General features: G+C 39.6%; 1 protein-coding gene across 1 annotated transcript in view; it reads right to left on the bottom strand.

The window, feature by feature from the left end:
- Positions 1-5,418: 5,418 nt before the first annotated feature.
- LOC104949502 (neuropilin-2-like) overlaps positions 5,419-19,947 on the bottom strand; it is a 25,831-nt gene continuing 11,302 nt past the window's right edge. Inside the window, exons 5-6 of the mRNA XM_010775866.1 lie at positions 10,364-10,426; positions 5,419-8,516 (exon numbers count right to left, since the gene is read on the bottom strand). Of these exons, the coding sequence (XP_010774168.1) occupies positions 8,191-8,516; positions 10,364-10,426 (389 nt within the window). The 3' untranslated portion in view covers positions 5,419-8,190. The remainder of the gene's footprint in view (positions 8,517-10,363; positions 10,427-19,947) is intronic.

Here is a 19,947-nt window from a genome sequence, read left to right as displayed (position 1 = left end):
TTCATTATCAACAAGAGATGTGATGGTCTCGCGCGCGATCTTGTGGCGATTCTCTCTGACCAATCAGCAGTCGAGAGTGTTGACGTCACTATTTCAGCCCTGTCCCTGGCCTGAGAACCACGATTTTATGGGGCCGGAAAAAGAGGGAAAAAGTACCCGCTAGCCGGTGCTACGCTATATGGAAAGGCCACCAAAAACTGGCCTGGCCGCTTGAGGACGATTAAGGACGCTTAAACGGGGCTACCCGCTGCAGTGGAAATGCGCCATTAATGTCAACAACCACCACTAAAAGCACAAGTATTTGTGGCCGAGCCGTTTTAGATAAGCTAACGGCTACCGAACGGATTGACTGATATCATCATAACAGAATGTGCTGGCTGTACCGGTGACTGATGAGAAATGTTTTACAAATAAATAAGAGAAGGGGGAAAGAACCAGGCACTGATGATAAAATGATTCATAGCAGAAGTGTGCAATGAAGGAATGAGAAAAAGGAAGAGGAGTTTTTTAGATTATTCACAGTGAGCAAGAAGCATGGCATAGAAGAAATATTGAATAAAGTGAGGGATTAATAAAGGAAAGTAAGACATTGGATAATAAATATAGGTTGGAGGACAAAACATGATGGATATATATCATAAGAATGGATTACAGTCATAAATAATGAAAAACCTGCAAATAAAGGGTTAATCATACATAGAAAAAGTGGTTCAGGTCAGTTTTAGTGCTTGAGAGTAACTTTTTAATTTGGCAAAAATTCAGAGACAGTTGCCAGCACCTGGCAAACAGCCAAACAAATAAAAACTCAGAAATGAAAAAGCAATAAAGCTTAGACTGTGATAAGATTAACAACAATCTTATTTGTACTGGTGTGGTGAGTAAAAAAAGCTTTTGTCTGATGAAATGTAATTTGATTTAGAAGCATGCAGCCATGAGTTTGGGACATTAGGAGAGCGGGGGTGCTGGAAGCTGCCAGGACCAGCTCTCTCACCCAGGACGCCCACCCAGGTGGCGGACGACAACAAAAACAAAACATGTAATGGATGTTATAGTCTATAAAGGAGACATTTTGCACTTAGCTTACTTCATGTTTTCTACAAATTGAAAAATAAGATTTGGTAAAAGGCTACACAGCATGCAAATTCGATTTGTAGCTCGTTATTTTCAAAATGCCTTTTAGTCCCGTCCCATCTTCCCTGATCTCAGTTCGCCTCCATTAACTCTTAATGAAATTATAAGGATTTCAAGTTTATTTATCTGAGGAGATTAGCTGGGAGAAGGGAAGCAAATATGCAACAGTTGCAAATATGGAGGCAAAGAAGACAGAAATGTTGGAAAAACATTTGAACAAATTGTTTAACACAAATATACTTATTTTGATAAATGATACAATAATTTGAAGGGCTGGAAGTATGAATGACCAAGTTGCAAACATGCAGGATAGAGAAGGAAAGAGGAAAGAACAATTGGTTCATTTAGTTTCCATCTCAGCAAAAGATAAGTGTATCAAATCTTTGTAGAACTAACAGTGTGATTTTGCTCAAACGAATGAATGCACAAACACTTACATTCAAACAGTAACATCAATGTCTTCATTCCCATCCTAAACGACGCCAAATGTTAGAAATATTCTATGCAAATATTGATTTTGTACTTATTAGACGTTGTTTATTCAGTGTTGTTGTTGATGTGGTGACACACAGTATGCAAATGTAATATTTGTAACTGACATTATATTAGGAGTGATGGTTCATCATATAATAGCTGAAGGGTTAATGCCATTGCCTAACAACGAAGAGTTGTATCCTTTTCAGGGTCTTTCCATTTGAGTTGCCTCTTGAACCTAGGCAGGTATGAATTTATATTAGATCACAGAAATACACATTTAATCCAAATCTCTTTTACAGCTGAATATGATCACTTAGCTGCCAAGACTGCATCATTCCAATAAGAAGCAGGCTGACCACACGTGTAAAGGACTGCCTGCTGGTTTATGTCTGTGCATCTGGTTGTGTTTGTGATAAAAGACGAAGCAGGGATGGAAAAAGTATTATTGGAGGGCAGGCTGAGAGAGGAGGAGTGATATAACTGTTGGGTAATGTCTGCTCTGAATTCATCCTGATACATTCTAAATCCAACCTTTTCAAAGCTAAAGATGGTCACTGGATCTTTATACTGTAAGATATCATGTCACATTTCGTTTTCCATTGAACAGTCTTTAAACACTTCCAGAGCCCATACTGTGTTCGCTTTGGTGTTTACTTCCTGTTTGTTTTTTCTTCTAAATTCTGTGACATTCAGCTCTCTTTCTGCATGGTTCTCTTTACTGGGGACAGTTTAGCCATCATGAATCCTAAGTTTTGTGCTCTCCACACAAATACAAAATAAATATAAAAACATTTCTTCAACAGCTTATTTTTTGGCAACGCTGACCTATACTGTAAATTGACCAGACTTCTTTCTGCTGTTGATAAGACTGCATATAGTCCCTTGATCAGAGTTTCCTCCTTAAAAAATAGCAGACTGCAGAATGTTTGAAATGGACCAATCAGCTTGGAGTATTCAACTAAGGCTAAGCCATGTAATTATGGCATTGATTGCCTTTTAAGTGTTATAACTAAAAATATCAAGTGTGAATTTGCCTAAAATAATTTGTTTAATACCATAACACTAAGAGGTTGCTACAAATACAGTATTTTTCTGTTTTTTTCTAACAAAAGCTGTGAAATTAATATTCATATGTATTACTTTTCATTTTATGAGTCTGTCTGTGATTGTGTGTGCGGGTGTTTGAGTGTGTGCGTGTCTGTGTTACGAGTGATTAGTGCAGCTAAGCAGAAATTTCAAATTTGTGTTAGTAGGTTACACGCTCAGCAAAGGCCAACCACAAGAGACCTGTCTGAAGTGTGTGTCTGCATCCAAGAAGAACGTTCGCACAGGCATGCTTGAGTTTGTGTGCGCCCGTGGATTTGGGAAGATGAGATCTGGACCATGTCATTATGTGGATGCAAAATCTGGGCCATTAAAAACATTTTTACATCCCTAAGTGGAGGAGACAGTGTAAAAGAGAAGTGTTAGACATAGAAAGCTACTTGATTATACGCAGCACATACTTGAATTGCATGAGGGAATGAATCCAAACTTCTTCGGTATGCATATGTTTGTGTATTGTGTGTTTTCATGTCAGAGGGTGTGGGCAGAGAGCAGGACTCTGGAGACAGACTGTGTTTACATCAATGATGCTTGCTGCTCAAATGTCACAGTTGATGGAAAATGTTTCCCTGCAGAATTTTAAATGTTAATATGCTGAACATTCAACTTCCCAGAGAATTCACAACTGAGGTTGTTGCTAGTGTTTATATTCTGACTGATAAAAGAAAAGAAAAGGAAATGCTTCTCATGAACTATTATTTTTCTATTATGGAATTTTGACGATGTAATTTTATTTATATTTCTGACATACTATAGTATGCTGTTTTTCCTATATTGTCGGCATACTAGACAATGTAGTTTTTTATTATATCTTCGACATACTATACTGCGTCTTTTTATCTGATATATTCAACATTCTATACTACGTTGTTTATTATGATATTGTCGATATAATATACTATGTTGTTTCTTCTGATATTTTCGACATACTTTGATATGCAGTCTTTTCTGATATTTTCGACATTCCGGGTGTTTCTCAATGTCGAGGAAGGCTCCTCCAGAGCCACTATTTCAAGGATGCTACGTCATCGAGTCCCGCCAAAGGACTGTTCCTATGTCCAGGATCCTTGGAATTCTACGGAGGCAGGCGTCCTTCGTTGCGGGAAATTTCGAGGCAGCACATGTATCCTCCGCGGTCTGAAAATCCCCACAATGCTTTGCGCACAGACCAATTTCCAAAATCTTTGGCGGAAATCACGCTCCATTTAAGGCGGGGCCTCGCACACCTGTTAGCCTGTTCCACCATTCTTCGTTTTCCGAGGCTAGGAAGGATTCTTGCCTCGCTTCTGAAGGACTTGACTCGGAAGACATGTCCTACCAAGGAAGCGTCCTCGACATTGAGAAACACCCACTATACTATGCCGTTTTTTATGATATTTTCAACATACTATACAACGTCGTTTATTATGATATTGTCTACATACTGTACAATAGTAGTTTTTTGGGATATTTTCAACATACTTTACTACTGTATGTCGTTTTTGAAATATTTTCCGACATACTAAACTATTTCGTTTTTTCTGATATTTTCGACATACTATCTCATCTTTTCAAAACTTAAAACAAATATTCATGTACATTATACTATACTATGGCTAGGTTTTTGAAATGCTTTACCATTTATACCATACTCCGACAAGTATAGTATGACTTTTTTCGTCATATTTATCAGTATACTAAAACAACTAAATAAAACTTTTTTCATGATATCTTTCTTTCATGATATTCTTGACATATAATTGTTCCAAAATAATATACTATGAGTTTTTTTTATATCCTTTTAAATTACATTTTTCTAAAAATACTCATCTAAATCAAAGAGAGAAGTGAGGGTAACAGATTTGGTGCAGAACACCCTGAGAGGATCATCGCCCATATAATCTTATGATCATCCAGCCAGATCCAGCTTTAACACTTGACTGGTGGACAGCAGCGTGAGAATCGGGTCGGTCTCCAAAGGAGAAGAGCAATAGTGAGATAAAGAAGCAATGAACAAATGAGGGCAGGAGGTATGAGAAAAAAAACAAGAAGAAAGAGGTGAAGAAATGCTGATGCAGAGAAATCACTGATAAGGGCTCTCCAAGCTAATTAAAGCGCTATAACCAAACTAGAATTAGGATGCATAGTAAAGAGGGCCAGATGGTCAGGGATGTAGGGCAGTCTATAGTGAAGTTTTAAATGCTTTAGGAAAAAAAAGAAAAACACCTCTTTAAATGTGTTTTCTTCTAACTGTGGTTTAAAATACATGGCTGCCTTAATACCCAATTCTTAAATGTGTTGATTTATATTGTGCAGACACCCACACGCAACATTTTACACTTGTATTATTTCCAACTCTAATCTAGTTATCCCAAAAACGTCCCCATTTTCAGTCCAATATGATAAGCTCCAGGCTCATTATTTTATGCTTTAGATATATACAAAAAATATGTTAACAGATGTTAAAAACGCAAATCGAAATACAAAGACACACTTTTACTCAACTATTAATTATGAGCCATAATTATTTTTCCATGCTTAATAGAATTTGCATTATTCTCTTAACTGACAAACTTGCAAGAAGATATTGTTTTTCTATCAGTATGACACAAAACGACTCTTTTATGAGTGGGAGTGTTAAATATGCTGTAGGTCAAACATATGTACCCCAAGACAAATAAACACATACAAAATACACATGAGCAATACAAAATAAAGAACCAAATCACTTGTTATTTAGCCTTTATTAAATAATAATAACATTAAAAAAGAAATTCTTCTGTACAAAGTCTACAAACAACAGTTTGAGTTATCTGGCCAGTGCCGTAGGTTTGTGTGTGTACGGTACATCTTAATGCATTTGTCTGTGTGTGTGTGTGTATGAGTGTGTCGGTGTATTTATGTGTGTATCCATCGAGACAGAAGAGGTAATACTAAATGGACTTCAAGAAAGAAAGTGTTAAAGACAAGCGGGAGAAAGAGAGAGTCTAAATGTGCGTGTTTCTAAATGACCTGGTGTTCGTTCGAGAGACATAATAAAAGAGCTCCAAGGCACTTGGAAAACAGTCCAATGAAAACGCAGTTAGATGGACAGAAAACCCTCAGTCTCTCTCGATTATATCCACTCCCTTTATCTCTCCTTATACGATCTTCTTTCCACACCTTTTTATGATCCCACTTTTCTTTTGTTTATTTCATCTCACTAGGCCTGTTGGCTTTATCCAAACAATACCGCTGAAAAGGAAGAGATGAGAGAGACTGGGGGAAACAACAAGTGCAACATGTTTTTCCCCCATACTGTCCTTCCTCTGTTATACTTTCTGTGTGTATGTTTTGTCTGGTTTGTCAGCTTTCACCTGTCCTGCTGACAGCCTCGTGTTATTGTCTGTCCTATCAGTCTGTCAGCCAGACACATTTCCAGGCAGACAATCACCTTTCTGTCAGCACAACTCCAGTTGTATCGATGAATGTTTTCATATAAATCTTTCATAGACTTCAAATGACAAGTTAATCCAATGTTCAAGGCACATCTTTAACTGCAGATAGTTTACTTCAAATGCACTTGTTATTTTGACACTAAAGAAGTCAGTCTCTGACTATTTCCAATTCATGTGTATTTGTACAAGTGTTTGAATAAGCATTCTGTCAACATTGTGTGTCTTTTTAAGGGCTTCAACAACTATCTTGAATGCATTTCCGCTGTTTTATACCCATATAATGTCAAATTGGTTGCTAGCTTGCCTTCTTCCTTGTTACACATTTGAGTTTCTGCATGCTTAGATGCTTGATACAAACAAGAGACATTGCTCCATTGCGCTACTAGATATAAAAACAGCTGCGACCATATAACCATAATATAACCATATAATTCCCTTGCCTCTTTCTTTCTTCCTGTCTAACTTATGTATGTGTGTATGTGTGTGTGTGTGTGTGTCTCCTCCTGTTCTTCAGTAGCACTGGCACTCCCCGATGGCTGTCCTCCGATACAGCGTTTACTGTAGTTAGCTTAAGGCTCGATTGTGTGTCCAAGAAAATCGACGGTACGATTTCCACTATCCTCCTTTAGTCATTTCCTTCTCCTTCCGTTTTTTTGAGCGTCTTTCATTCAGGGGGGGTGACGCTATAAGAGCGTTGGATAAAAGGCAGGGTAATTTATCTCTCAGTCCATTCTCCACCCGGCCTCTTTTAACACTTGTTCGGACCCCCTGTGCACATACACAGCTCTTTGGCAATCCATAGGTTGCGATAAAACAATCACTGACATTTTGTTCACACAGTGTCTGTCCATCATTTGGGCATCATACAGTCTGAAAAGCAAAAAAATATAGATATATACCAAAGACAAACCCTAGAATACTGAATCTAAAGCACGACTCCATAACAGCATGTTAGATTTAAATAAACCTCTGATTTTCCGTCTTCCATCTTCCTTTACCTTCCTTTGTAAAGTCTGATCAATGGAAAATGTGTGAAAATAGAAAAGGACTGAAGTAACAGTTAAGACCATGTAGTCCAACACAACGCTAAAGAAAGTCTAAAAATGGCGTAAGAGCTCTACAGGGCGGCTACGAACTGAAGCTGGCTTTTCTTTAACCTTTTTTTTTCCAAACAGACACAAGTCTAAAACATAACAAAAACAGTCACCATTACTCTTCTATGCCACTGGTTTCACAAAGCGCAGAGGGCAGACAAAGGAGCGAGCGGCGCCATGTGGCGGACTAATGGACTTTTGAAAGCCCCAGAACTCATATCTAAAACTCTTGGAGACAAATAAAAAGAAAATGTCCTTTTTAAATCTTTCTTTACCGTTAGATTCATTTCAGTTTGATATCTTTTAAAACTTCTTTAGGGGGGGATAGGCATTCGCTTGATATGTGTTGATTTCAGTCAAAAGTACCCACATTGAATGGTCCACTGGTGCTGAAGTCTTCACCAACAGTCTAGAGCTTTTTCATTTCAGCCACATTCAAATTAAAGCCAACGAGGACACAGTTCACATTGCCCATGTACCAAGTACCAGTAATGGGTACATGTCACATTTGAACACCTCACATAAGACTGTGCTGTCATTTTGGTCCAAACGTCCAGATTGTCACAGTGCTGCAGTCCATCAACATCCAAACTTCATTCCAGTGGATGGTGGGTTATATTCTATGTTAGATCTGTCATTCATATTCATTCCTTCAATCATTCACAGGCTTTAAGAATCAAGCAGGCTCTCTCCTGCAGGCAGAGGAGATGCGGTACTGTGGGGAGGAGGGATTGGGATCAGGTGTTCCCCCGCTTTAGGCCTCGTTGGGAAATCAATGTTCCTACTGGCACCCAAAAAGGTGGGAACACTCCGGGTTGAATGTTTCCCCCTTTAGACATCAGAGCAGGATAAAAGGTAGGGGATTGAAATATCACATAGTGCTTCCTTTTCATATTTTCTTTGTCCAAACCGAGAACCAAAAGAACTTTGGCGAGGGATCTAGTTCCCTAATGTCTTCTTCCTTCTATTCATGCCTCTGAGCAGCACCTCTGCTGGTTGATCTTCACTTTATGCTTGATCCCGTCGTACAACTCAAAGTTGTAGTTCTCCAGCGTTGTGGAGGATCGCGAGGACAGCCCACTGTAGGAGCACGTGCAGTAGAGGAGCAGTCCTGCACACACCGCACCCAGAAGCACTCCCAGGGAGCTCATCACGATGATGGTGAGCAGGATGGGGTCCAGCGTGTACAGCCAGGCATTGTCCTTGTCTTTCTCCGACATCAGGGTGACGGAGGAGGGGTCCACATCGGAGGAGGACGGGGTGGAAAAGGACGACCAACCTGGGAAGACATAGTCTGGAGAGAAAACATGAAAACGTTAGGGAATACATCATTTAAACATGTTTATGTTCAGGAAGCATGTAAGTAATTTGACTACAAATCATACTTCATTTCAAAGTGAGTCACACTGGTGTAATTGAGGCTTGTCCATGTGTTTTTCCTATCATTATACGCAATCATTGGTTTTCATACACTTCCATTGACATAATTGTTGTTTGGCACCAAGGTTGAGTTGCATTGATAACAAGTTTAATGATTGCACGCATAATTTAAATTAATAATCTTAACCCTTAAAGGTCTAGACGACTCAACAAGTTCCAAGAATACAGTAATTCAGAAATACATGGAGATACAAAAAACTGAAAAGAAGCCTCAACAGTATACATGTAAACACATAGGAATATTCCTTTAAATTTAGTAAGTTTGACTTTTGTTTAATAGCACCACTGAGGTCACAAGTGACCATTAGGAAATAATGGGGTTGCACTGTATTATGATGGTCTGAGAGGAGTCAGAAATGGATAACTGACTCAATCAAACAGGAATAACTATCTGAAATTGAGCTAGCATTAGCCACTATAAGAAAAAGGTTATGCCATACAAAGTCAAGCTGTAGAAGCAAAAACGATTTGATTTGACCGTTCTTATACATTACATACTGTAGGACTTCTGTTTGAGAAGGATGTGGTATTTCTTTCTTCAACAGTAGAAAAGTCTCACTTTAACAAATGTATTCAACTGTATCAGAGGCAAATGTTCGTTTCAGTATCCCCAGAACTGTTGTTGTTATAGACTTCATTAGTTTGGAAACATAATAAAAATAATTAGTGTAAAGGAGCTCTCCGGTGTGTCTTGTGTGCACATCTAGTTGGCATAAGCAATCATGCTAATCCACTTAATGAATGTGTACACATGAACAAGCCAATCTGCAATTAAGTACTACATTTAGAGTGTTTTATAGCACGCACACACACACGCGCACGCACGCACGCACGCACGCACGCACGCACGCACGCACGCACGCACGCACGCACGCACGCACGCACGCACGCACGCACGCACACACACACACACAGGCAGTAAACAGACTTGTTTAGCGAGGTAAAGGCTGAGTACTCTTCTTGTATCTGTCAGGGGGGATGGGAGAAACACGGGATAATAACTCATGCATGTGCACAGACACAACTACAGAAACACACACACCGATACTGTTAACAGACACACATCCAAAGACCTACAGGAATTAAAGTGTGATTGTTACAGACAGATGTTTTCTAGGTGCCCAGGAGGAAGCTGACTGTCTCACTTTGCCTGCTACGAAACAAAAAAGAGGAGGAGAGGAAGCCCACATGCACACACAGATAGACACACTTTTGGATGCTCTCTCAGAGTCTTCCTATACACTCTCCCGCGCACACACACACACACACACACACACACACACACACACACACACACACACACACACACACACACACACACACACACACACACACACACACACACACACACACACACACACACACACACACACACACAGCAGAGATAGTCTGTCACTGTTGCCACAGGCTTGTTCTTGTGGAATCACAAGAAAAGCAGAGCCATGGGCATGCCTCTGCTTAAAGAGTTGTTTCACTACTATGTGGGTGACTTGTAAAACAAGCCAGTACAGCCTCAGGCTGAGAGGAGAGGAGAGGGAAGGAAAATATGGGACAGGTGAGGGGAGGGAAATAAAGGAGAGGTGAGACAAAAAAAATGAAATTAAAGGAAAGCAAAAGAAGGAAAGGAAAGGAAAGGAAGGGAAAGAGGAAAGGACACAAAGTTAAGGAAAGAAGCGGCAAGAAGGGGACTTTGAACCTCACCTCCATTGATGGATGTCTTCGGGTTGAAAACAGGATCCTTTCCAAAATCCATAGGCCTGGGATCTGTTGAAACGATACAGACAGAAAATATTATTAATCTCAAACATCCAGTCAAGTCAGAACTACTGAAAAGTGAAAAACCATGTTGTGATAGCATCATCCATTTGTGAGCACACAAGCTCTATTTGTAGGTGGAAATCAAACTATACAAACAGCTCAAAGAGTGAGTGGTCTTGTTTAAACGGTCTGAAGATATCAGGCTAGAGATTGCCTTTAAACCATGTTATTTCAAGAGAGAGAAAAGGGGAAACTGAAGTGCGAAATGAAAGGACGCAAAACCGTTTCATAGAAAAATATCACTTTTATTACCTTCACATTCCCAGCAATATATTTTCTTTTTTATTCCAAGACCATGAAATTCAACAAGCTAAAATACCACATTATATTTCTGAGGCAGGCTGAAGTGCGTGGCGTTGAAGGGATTGGAAGCTAAATTCTGCTTCATTTCAGTTTTAGTCAAGGAAATTGATATTAAAGTCCTCAGGAAAAAAAAATAGAGTAGTATCTGGGCAGCTACTGTAAAAATCATTTATTGCTGGGGCAAAGGATCCAAAAACATATTAAATGAAACCGTCATAGATATTCAAAGATAAGGGTTGAAAAACTAATTTAGTTGATAGGAAAAAGGATACGGAGCTTCATTTCCTTAGTTAGATAAGGTAATTTTCCTATGAGACAATCTTAACGGGGCATTCAGACAATGTCTCCTATAAACAGCTTTTACGAACTTCCAATACTTGTTATTTTGTAAATAATAACACTAAATTAATACTTTGAATGACACCTGCTATCTGTGAAATTAAGATATTCGCTCATGTATTAAATATGAGGTAATTTCCTTGAAAAAAAGAAGTGAATCCCATCCTTTAAATGACACAAAATTGACTTCCAAATCCAATTATAGAATAAACTAAAAGAAAGCGACTCAATTGGATTTTAATGTTAATAACAGCGAACCAAGAAATCCTTTGCTAAATGGAGTGTCATCTTTCTCTGATGTTTTAGAATTTGCTTATTTAATTATTTGATTATGGGATGGAGTATGGGTGCCGCTTGGCTTTGTATGTTTCTCTGTAGTTCAATATTTAATTAGCTTGAAGTGCGAGACAGTAAAATGCAGCGTGAGTCAAAAAGACAATCATAAAGTCGAGTTATGTCCCTCACAGAGTCAGAGTAGTAAATACAGTGAGGCGGCTGAAGCCAGGGACGAATGTCTAAGCACTTCAACGCTGGTTTTATTAAGCTAAACTAGTCACAGTTTAAGTTCAAACCAAGTTCATCCCTGGCTGAGGCCATGCTTCAGAATGATCAGTCAGATTTACATCACAAACAATCTTTCTGATCAATAAAAAAAACATTATTACAATAAGAAATCAAAAGACAATAACAACATCATTGAATCACTTAATAGAAATGTCGATTTTCGAGAAAAAAAATAAAACTGTAGATGCACTTAACCCCTAAAATGTGTGATGTCACATTACCAAAATGAAGTGACAAATTAGTAAAAAAGTGCTATATAGACTATATAAACTCCACATTTGACTGCAGATTATGAACATGACTTGAAATGATGTTTGTCTGAAACACCCAACAAAACAAAATAAGGTTGTCATGTTATTTAAAGGGGCCCTATTATGCTCATGTTTGTATTGTGTGCCTCTACTGTACCATGCTTTAATTTTCAAAAAGTGCTTTATATTTTTTCTTTTTCACTATCTATCTGAAACCAGAACCCAGTCTGCTCTGATTGGTTAGCTGGCAGACTCTGTTGTGATTGGCCAACAGCTTAAAGATGTTCTGCCCCTTAGCCAAGCTAGCCAATAGGGGCATGAGTGTAACACATTGATGACACTGTGTCAGTAAACTAAGGAGTCAAGTCAAGACCCCCCTACTTTTTGATTTTAGCCTTTGCAGAGCATTCCCATGCAGACGAACCTATAAACACTACAGGAAAATGACAAACCCCAAAAGCATAAAAGGGCCCCTTTAATTTAAAGTACTGCAGTTACTGAGCGGCACAGGCAATCAGTAGTGAAACAATCGATACTAAAGTTATAAATATGGCTGATCCCAGTAGTCACACTGCAAATTATAATATGTTCTGGAGGTCTCACTGAAATGTACTCTCCATGTAAGACTATACATTCGTACATACACTTGAAAGCATCTCATTTGTTCTGGTTGTGTTAATGTACAGTCTCCCAACAGACCCTCCAGGCTCTAGCTTCTCCTTTCTCACAGTCAAATGAAATCACCACAGGCCTTGACAAAACATTAAAGAACGCAAAAGAATCCGGATAACGGGGAAAAAGAGAGATGATTGGACGGACGCTCTTTGGACGACTGTTGAACACTTTCTAATGATCCTGGCCTAAAGCCCTCAGGCTAGGATCCTGAGAAGAATCATCATGCGGATCTTAAAGGAGATTAAAACTCCCCGTAGCCCCATTTGATCTCCACTCTCCAATTAGCAAAGAGAAGAATAAAAAGGGGGGGCTTTCTTTATTCGGGAAAAGACATGGATAGTTCTTTGGCACCATGCGCTGTTGCAGCGGGGACCCAAGGACCTGTTAGAGAGCTTTCACTCGTAATATTTCTCCAGGACACAGAGAAGGAGGAGGCAGGGGGAAAAAAGGAAAAAGAAATGGCCGGAGGGCTAGAAATGCTTACTGCAGGGTTTTATGAATGCAATCAGCTCCATTAACTAATTAGAAATATTAAAGGGCTCCAAAGTAGTCTGTGATGGAGCAGCGAGAGGAAAGTGAGGGATGGCTGATTTAAAAGTGTGGCATGAAGACAAGCCAGCACATTTTCCAAATCTTGCAAAAAACTTTGATGGAGGGAAGGAGAATGAAAGGGGGAAAAAGTGCATTGGTAGCACAACATAAATACAGTAATATATCATTCCTCCATTAGAATTTGGGACCCACATTGATTGGGTTACAGCGCAGGGCTGCTAGAGTGACTCATAGAATGTGTAAATCACGCACAAGTCGATTGAAATGGAAGGCAGAGGGGATGGATGTGCGAGCATAAAATAACGAGAATACAAAACGAGACACAATTTGAGGAAACACGTCACTATGGAGAGATGCAGAGTGGTTTCTGAACATGCATGCAACTATTGGAGTGACTGCATTTTCTCTGCTAACACTGGTTTACGTTTGTTTGAGAACATGTGTGTCTCTCCATCGCTCTGTCTATTCTGCCAAAAGACTTCTTTCATCTGCTTTTGTGTTTGAAACAACCTGCCCTCCTCCTTCAATCCAAACCCGACCTGCCTCCCCGTTAGCCTTCCTCTCGGAGTAAAAAATAAAAAATCTATCTTTAGAAAAGTATTTTTTTTACTTCTTTCATCTTCCTTCATCTCTGGGCATCTCTCTCTCATTCTGTGGAGGCAAAGGGGGCTCGCTCAATGGGCCCTTTTCCTCTGAGAGAGTTTGCCCTCCTCTCCTTTCTGCCTCTCATTTTCTCTCCTGTGTTTTTTTTGCTGGGAGGATTTGTGATAAAGGGAGGAGAATAGGAATAAGCGGGGTTTTGATAAAAAAAAAAGGCTAGGGGATTTGTGCATGAACAAAATGATGTAAAGGAGTAGCCTACAACATAAGATGGTGAACTGCTGAGAAATACTACAGTGACAACCCTAACCCTAACCCTAACCCTTGATTATTTTTCAACCAAAACCAAGCAAATTCATTAAGTTTTGTTCATGCTTTGGATAATTTCCACATGACATTCTTAATATCTTCGATTTCCTATCCATATACCACTTAACCTTGAAGACGGGTGCTAATGAGGGAAACACGTTTGCTGTTGCAAAATTTGACATAACATTAAAAGTCAAGGAAAAAGTTGTTAAGATCATCTCAGTGAACACAATCCACATAACTGTTGCCTTAAAAACAACAGCCAGTGAGTATAAAAATAAACATTGACTAACTATTAAACATCAAAAAGCACATGGAGGCATACTGTAATAGTATGTGATAACAAAGCAAGAAAATATATTCAATTCACAACCAGTACATTACTCCACTTTTTTATATTAAGATTCACAGTAAATGTAAGAAATTGTCAGAATGAATCATCAAAGCCTTCAAAATAATCATTATCAAGAAGCGAAAAAGTGCTAATGGTACTCTCGACATTGCAAAAATGCATCATGGCACACAAGTTTATACTAACGTATCTGTCAACGTTGGAAATCATGAGAAAAGGCAAACAAATAAAGTTGGATGGATAATTAAGTAGACATCAAGAAATAAGTTTGATTTTGAAATACCATGGTGAATGAAAGGAATAGAAGCAAAACTGTGCAGCCACAACAAATATTTTCACAATATATTAAATTATCAAAGGAGAAAACAAAAATATTTACCAGGTGTAAAGAATTTCAACTTGCACAGACTTCAAACTGCATCTTAAGATACTCAATACATTTAGGATTTGTTTCATTCATTCCGTCTAATGTGTGCAGGACATACTCAGGTTGAACATTAACAGACACAGGCATTGGATTATCTATGAGATCAAGGCAAAACAGTCCATTCATACTCCTATTTGACACTGAGGCACAACCTCGTTCTGGAGGTGAGGAGGTAATAGTTTTAAAGCACGCTTTAAGAAAGGCATATCAGGATGTAATGAAAAATGCACTCGGGGCTTGACGCAAGACTCAATTATTAGCCACTTAAAAGTTTCCGAAGTGTCCGTGCATATGTATTCGAGACTGTGTGTTGCAGAGAGGAATTGTGTCTAGGTCTGCAGGATGCGACTTAAGCTGTCTCATCCTATCTACCTTGCCGTGTAAACCAGACAGAGAACACTGATTCCTCCTTCACCACCCACGGTGGATCTGTAGCCTTCTATCTGTCACGGCTGGACGGGCAGCACTAATTCTATCCGTACTTCTTCCCTTTTTCTGTTCTTAATCTGTCTCTGTCACTCTCGGTCTCTCAAAGGCTAGTGGACAAATAAGCAGAGGCTTCATTCTGCCCCAGAGAAATAGCCTTCTCTCTTTTAATGCAGCACACATTGTGACTTCTATCTCCGTGTACCTTTGTGTAAATCCCTTCTCGGTTGGAAAGGTTATTTGGAGGCAGGCAGTGTCCAAACGGCAGCCAGATATATCCTACTTTGACATTTGTAAAGGAGGGAAATATACTGTTACAACAGTTACAATGTACACTACATGTGTTATGTCCACAGTCAAGGTGCAGCTGTAGAAGTCAGAATTCTCTTAAGTACATCAAAAAAGTAATCAGGCCCTGATCAGCCATCATAATTGGCAATTTAAGTTATTTCATCTACTCTCCCTGATGATGGTAAAGCCAGGATTACATTCTGCCAGTGTCAGCCAACAATATAGTTTTATCAAAAGTGCATGCTGATCAGACAATCAGATCAGTCATCAGCAACAGCAGTGTCTCTTCCATGTAGATCAGTGAAGAGTGCCGATTATGAATACTGCTGTTGAGGGAGATTTCACTCCCTTTCATCGCTTTATTTGACAAAGCAATCCAATCAAATATTATCATTCACATGGTGTCCGGTTGTTTTCAGCACTGGGAGTCATAGCTGTCGTCTTTATCCATTCTGATGGTGAGCATGGGGTCAAGGCTCGGGCTCGGTCCAGTAGCTGGATACAGGTGGTTTTGGTTGGGGCTCTGGATCCGATTATAGCTGAGATTTTGGTTCTGGTAGCAGTTTTGGTGACCTTGCTGATTGGGTTGCTGGCTGTTGTGGTACGTCACTGAATGATGGTGACCAGTGCTGGACTTCTTTGGCGCCCAGTGGTACCGATGGCAGCACAGTGTCACCACCACGGTTACAATCACCAGCAGTAAGAGAGCGGCGACTCCTGCCAACACATAGTACCAGTAGGTGGGGACAGGCTGCACCGCCACTGTGTCTACTGTGGGCTCCATCCCAGACATGGCACCCCCTGGAGGGCAGGAGGACACATTACTGGTTGGCACTGTGGACCACGGAGGCAGGCATGCAGGCCGCATTGGAAAGTAAAGTTTGTTTATTGTCTAATTGACTCTTCGCTAAAAGCCCCTAGATAGTGTTTGTCAAATCATAGCCTAGCAACCATAGCTCATAACTAGCAAGGCAGGTCTGGCAAGCTTTGGATTCCTCTACATGCTGAATTTGTGTTGAGCTGCAGTTAAAGCAGTACTCAACCTTTTATGAGTTTGTAGGGTTATGTGGTTTAGTAGCCCTCCCAAAATCCAAAAGCAAAGTATAAGGAATGGATTAAACAAAGTGTCATTTAGCATTAGCTAATCAGGCTTAGCTAACTAGGTCTACTATTGCTAGAAAAAATGATTGCTTCCTGGGCTCACAAAAATAAATAAAAGTAAGTTACTAACACAGTTTGTGGAGTTAAGTTTGAAAACTAAACAGATTTATGTTGGAATGTCTCACTTCTCATCTTTACGTTTTGTTCTTGAAATACTAGCATTTTCTACACGGATCATCATCGGGTTAGGATGAGTACTTTTGGCCTGGTACATTGAGCGTAGCCCAGTTTTTCAAAAGTAAAATATCAATATAGCCATTGTGCATGTTCAAAAACACCTTTACAGGTTTCTTATTTTAATATAAGTCAGCTGGGGACAGCACTTTAACCAACTAATGATGGTAACGTTAACTTAATTAGCTTTGCATCAACAGCTGATCAAATCCGCCATTTTAGCCGCCATTGATGAGTGACAGCTAGAAACGAGAAGCTTTTTCTAAAATCAAGGGGCTATTGTTTCAAATTAACCAATAATTGCATTGTTAATTTTACATTGACATTAAAGTAAATTGCATACACAGCATGAGAGTATGGAAAGCTTGACAGGCCTTGTAACAGTAACTTAGGGAAATGGGCGAATGGTCAATTAGTGCAGCAGTGAGCTAAAAAGTATTGTGCCTGGCTGGTACTCAACAAAAAATAATATGTAAGATCAACAGCAGGCATACAAATGATTTAGCTTCCAGATTTGGCTCACTTTCCAAACATTTAAACATCCAATTGCATTCAATCTAAAGTCGCCTTCAGTCTTCATTCTTCAGAAAAAAATGCAAACGTCACAAGCATTAGCTGCACATTGACACGCAGAGGCTCATGCGATACGTTGGACTCGATCAGAGAATGCAAAGCCTTGATAATGCAGAGACTGGCTGATTTGGACAAAGGGTGGGGAGTTTCGAGTAGTTGTATTCGAGAGAACGCAGCTGCTTTTATCAGGGTAAGATGGCATTAAAGGGAGTTGAGTGGAGGAAGAAAGAGAGGGGAATAGGGGAAATCAGAGAGAAATTACAGGGGTAGAGAAAGGATAAGAGAGAAGGCTTTACAGGAAGAAAGAAAGGGTTGAAATAGAGAGGGGTAGCAGAAAGTGAGGAGAGAGGGTGGGAGGGAGGCGAATTGAAGGCAGAGAGCTAATCCTGCCATGATATCTTTAATCCTGCATTAGAGGGTTTGTCTGAAACTTCAATACTCTGTCAACTCACTGTGAAAGAAACCCGCTGAGAGAGAGGTCGGGGAAGAAAGAGACACAGAGAAAAGAACGGAAGGATGTGAAAGAGAAAAAGAAAGGACGAAGGAAAGAGGAAATAGAGACAGGGCAACTACAGTAGATGGAGAGGAGAGAGCAATAATGGGACAAAGGCAGGAGAGGTGCAGAGTAAGACAGGAGGAAACCAGTGAGCTTCATCTTTATTTTTTAAGTTCAGACATACTCTTTAAGGATTTAAAATAGCTTTGATTGTAAAGCTGGGCTCTAAGCAGCCTGCACAGAGAGGCTTCCCAGCAGTGGATTAAGACACGGATGATTTTCTAGGGTTTCAAATCAAATCAAATTGACCGTTACTTTGCTTTTTACGGAGGGATCTGGGGAACAAGGGGAGTAATTTCTCAAGAACACCACTCCTTAAAAGAGCTAAAAAAGTGTGGCTTTCGAGGAACATTGGTTACTAGAGTTTCTGAATCGCGGAATTACTACCTTTCTCCTTCAAGGTCTGACACTTCACACACTGAATCTGTCCTTTTCTGAATGGTATACTTCAAAACATGGATCTATAACTACTCTGTGTAGTCCAACTGAAGGCAGAATTTGCTTCTTTTCTCCATTTGTGTGTAGCATGATTGCTCAATGTGCCGCCAGTCTTTTTCTTTCAAGAAGCCAAATGCCTCCTTGGTTGCCATAGATACAAAGAAACCCAACAGTGTGGCACACTGGTCCCCGTCATACCATAATGAGACTGCCATTGTTGTGAAATGAGGATCATGATATCAGGCTATAATTAAATATTTCATTTAGAATCTGGTCTCCAGTCCTCCTGAAGGTTCTCCCTTAATGCGATTTTGGGTCAATTGATTTATTTTATTAAATATAATTGTATTCGTTTTTCTCCACTGGGCACATGTCATTTCATAGACGAAGATTATAGGAGGATTATAAGAAAATACAATTACAACCTTGCCCTGATCCTTGATCACTTTTTTCCTCCTCACATTTGGATTAAGTCAGTCTTTAAATTAAGTGAATTTAAATAATTGTTCAATTAATTTCTCTTTGTATGCCTTTATCACTTAAAATCCAGTTTCAACCCCCTTTCATCTATAGTAATGTTGGTAAAAAAACACAGAAACCCTGCTTGTCGAAAGCCACAACTCAAACACTAACTCTAATTATCCACATCAAATATCAAAACCAAGGCACTTCTATATAAATCCTCTTATATAGGAAGTATTAGTTCTAGATCAACTTTTTAGCAGGCGTCTCGCAGGAGACATGTAATCCTTAAGTCCGGGGCTCAGTCTCATAAAAACACACGTATGCAAGAACTGACACTGTTGTCATGCTGCGAGTCATATGATACCCGCAGAGAATTCAATAATCTGAGGAACTCGCGAGCATTAGGTCAAATACTTCAGGCTTTTGCTATTTTAGGGAATGGTATTTTAGACGTTATTAAATTGTATTGTGGTGAACAAAACTAAGTGCTGCTTAAGTATCCCACAGTATTCAAAGAATGTTTTTGATCTATTCACACACACACACACACACACACACACACACACACACACACACACACACACACACACACACACACACACACACACACACACACACACTCACACACACGCACTGAAATGACTGAATAGAGCACACAGGATCTGTATTATGGACCTAAATCAACCAAATGTTGTTGATTGTTGTGCTTTAGCCCCCAGCTTCAAAACAAAAGTCTGTCCCAGAGAGTGATCAAAAGGAGTAAATAAATAGATTTGATCTTAACCATGACAAGTCTTGATATAGTGCTCAGATTGGGCAAATACATACTTTTTTTTTGTATGTCGTCCAACTTTGTTATCATTCCGTGTCACTAAAGCTGCGTTCACACTGGACGCGATGCGAATATTCGCTTCGCTCTAATCGCTCCTATCGCATCGCTCTAAACGCTCCAGTTTCACTGCGGCTTTCAGCTGTGTTTACTCGCATCATTCAAACAGACGCGACTGGCTC

This window comes from Notothenia coriiceps, unplaced genomic scaffold (assembly GCF_000735185.1).
Source record: "Notothenia coriiceps isolate Sejong01 unplaced genomic scaffold, NC01 NC01_scaffold00016295, whole genome shotgun sequence".
NCBI classification, from domain to species: Eukaryota; Metazoa; Chordata; class Actinopteri; order Perciformes; family Nototheniidae; genus Notothenia; species Notothenia coriiceps.
This window is presented reverse-complemented; position numbering and strand designations above follow the sequence as displayed.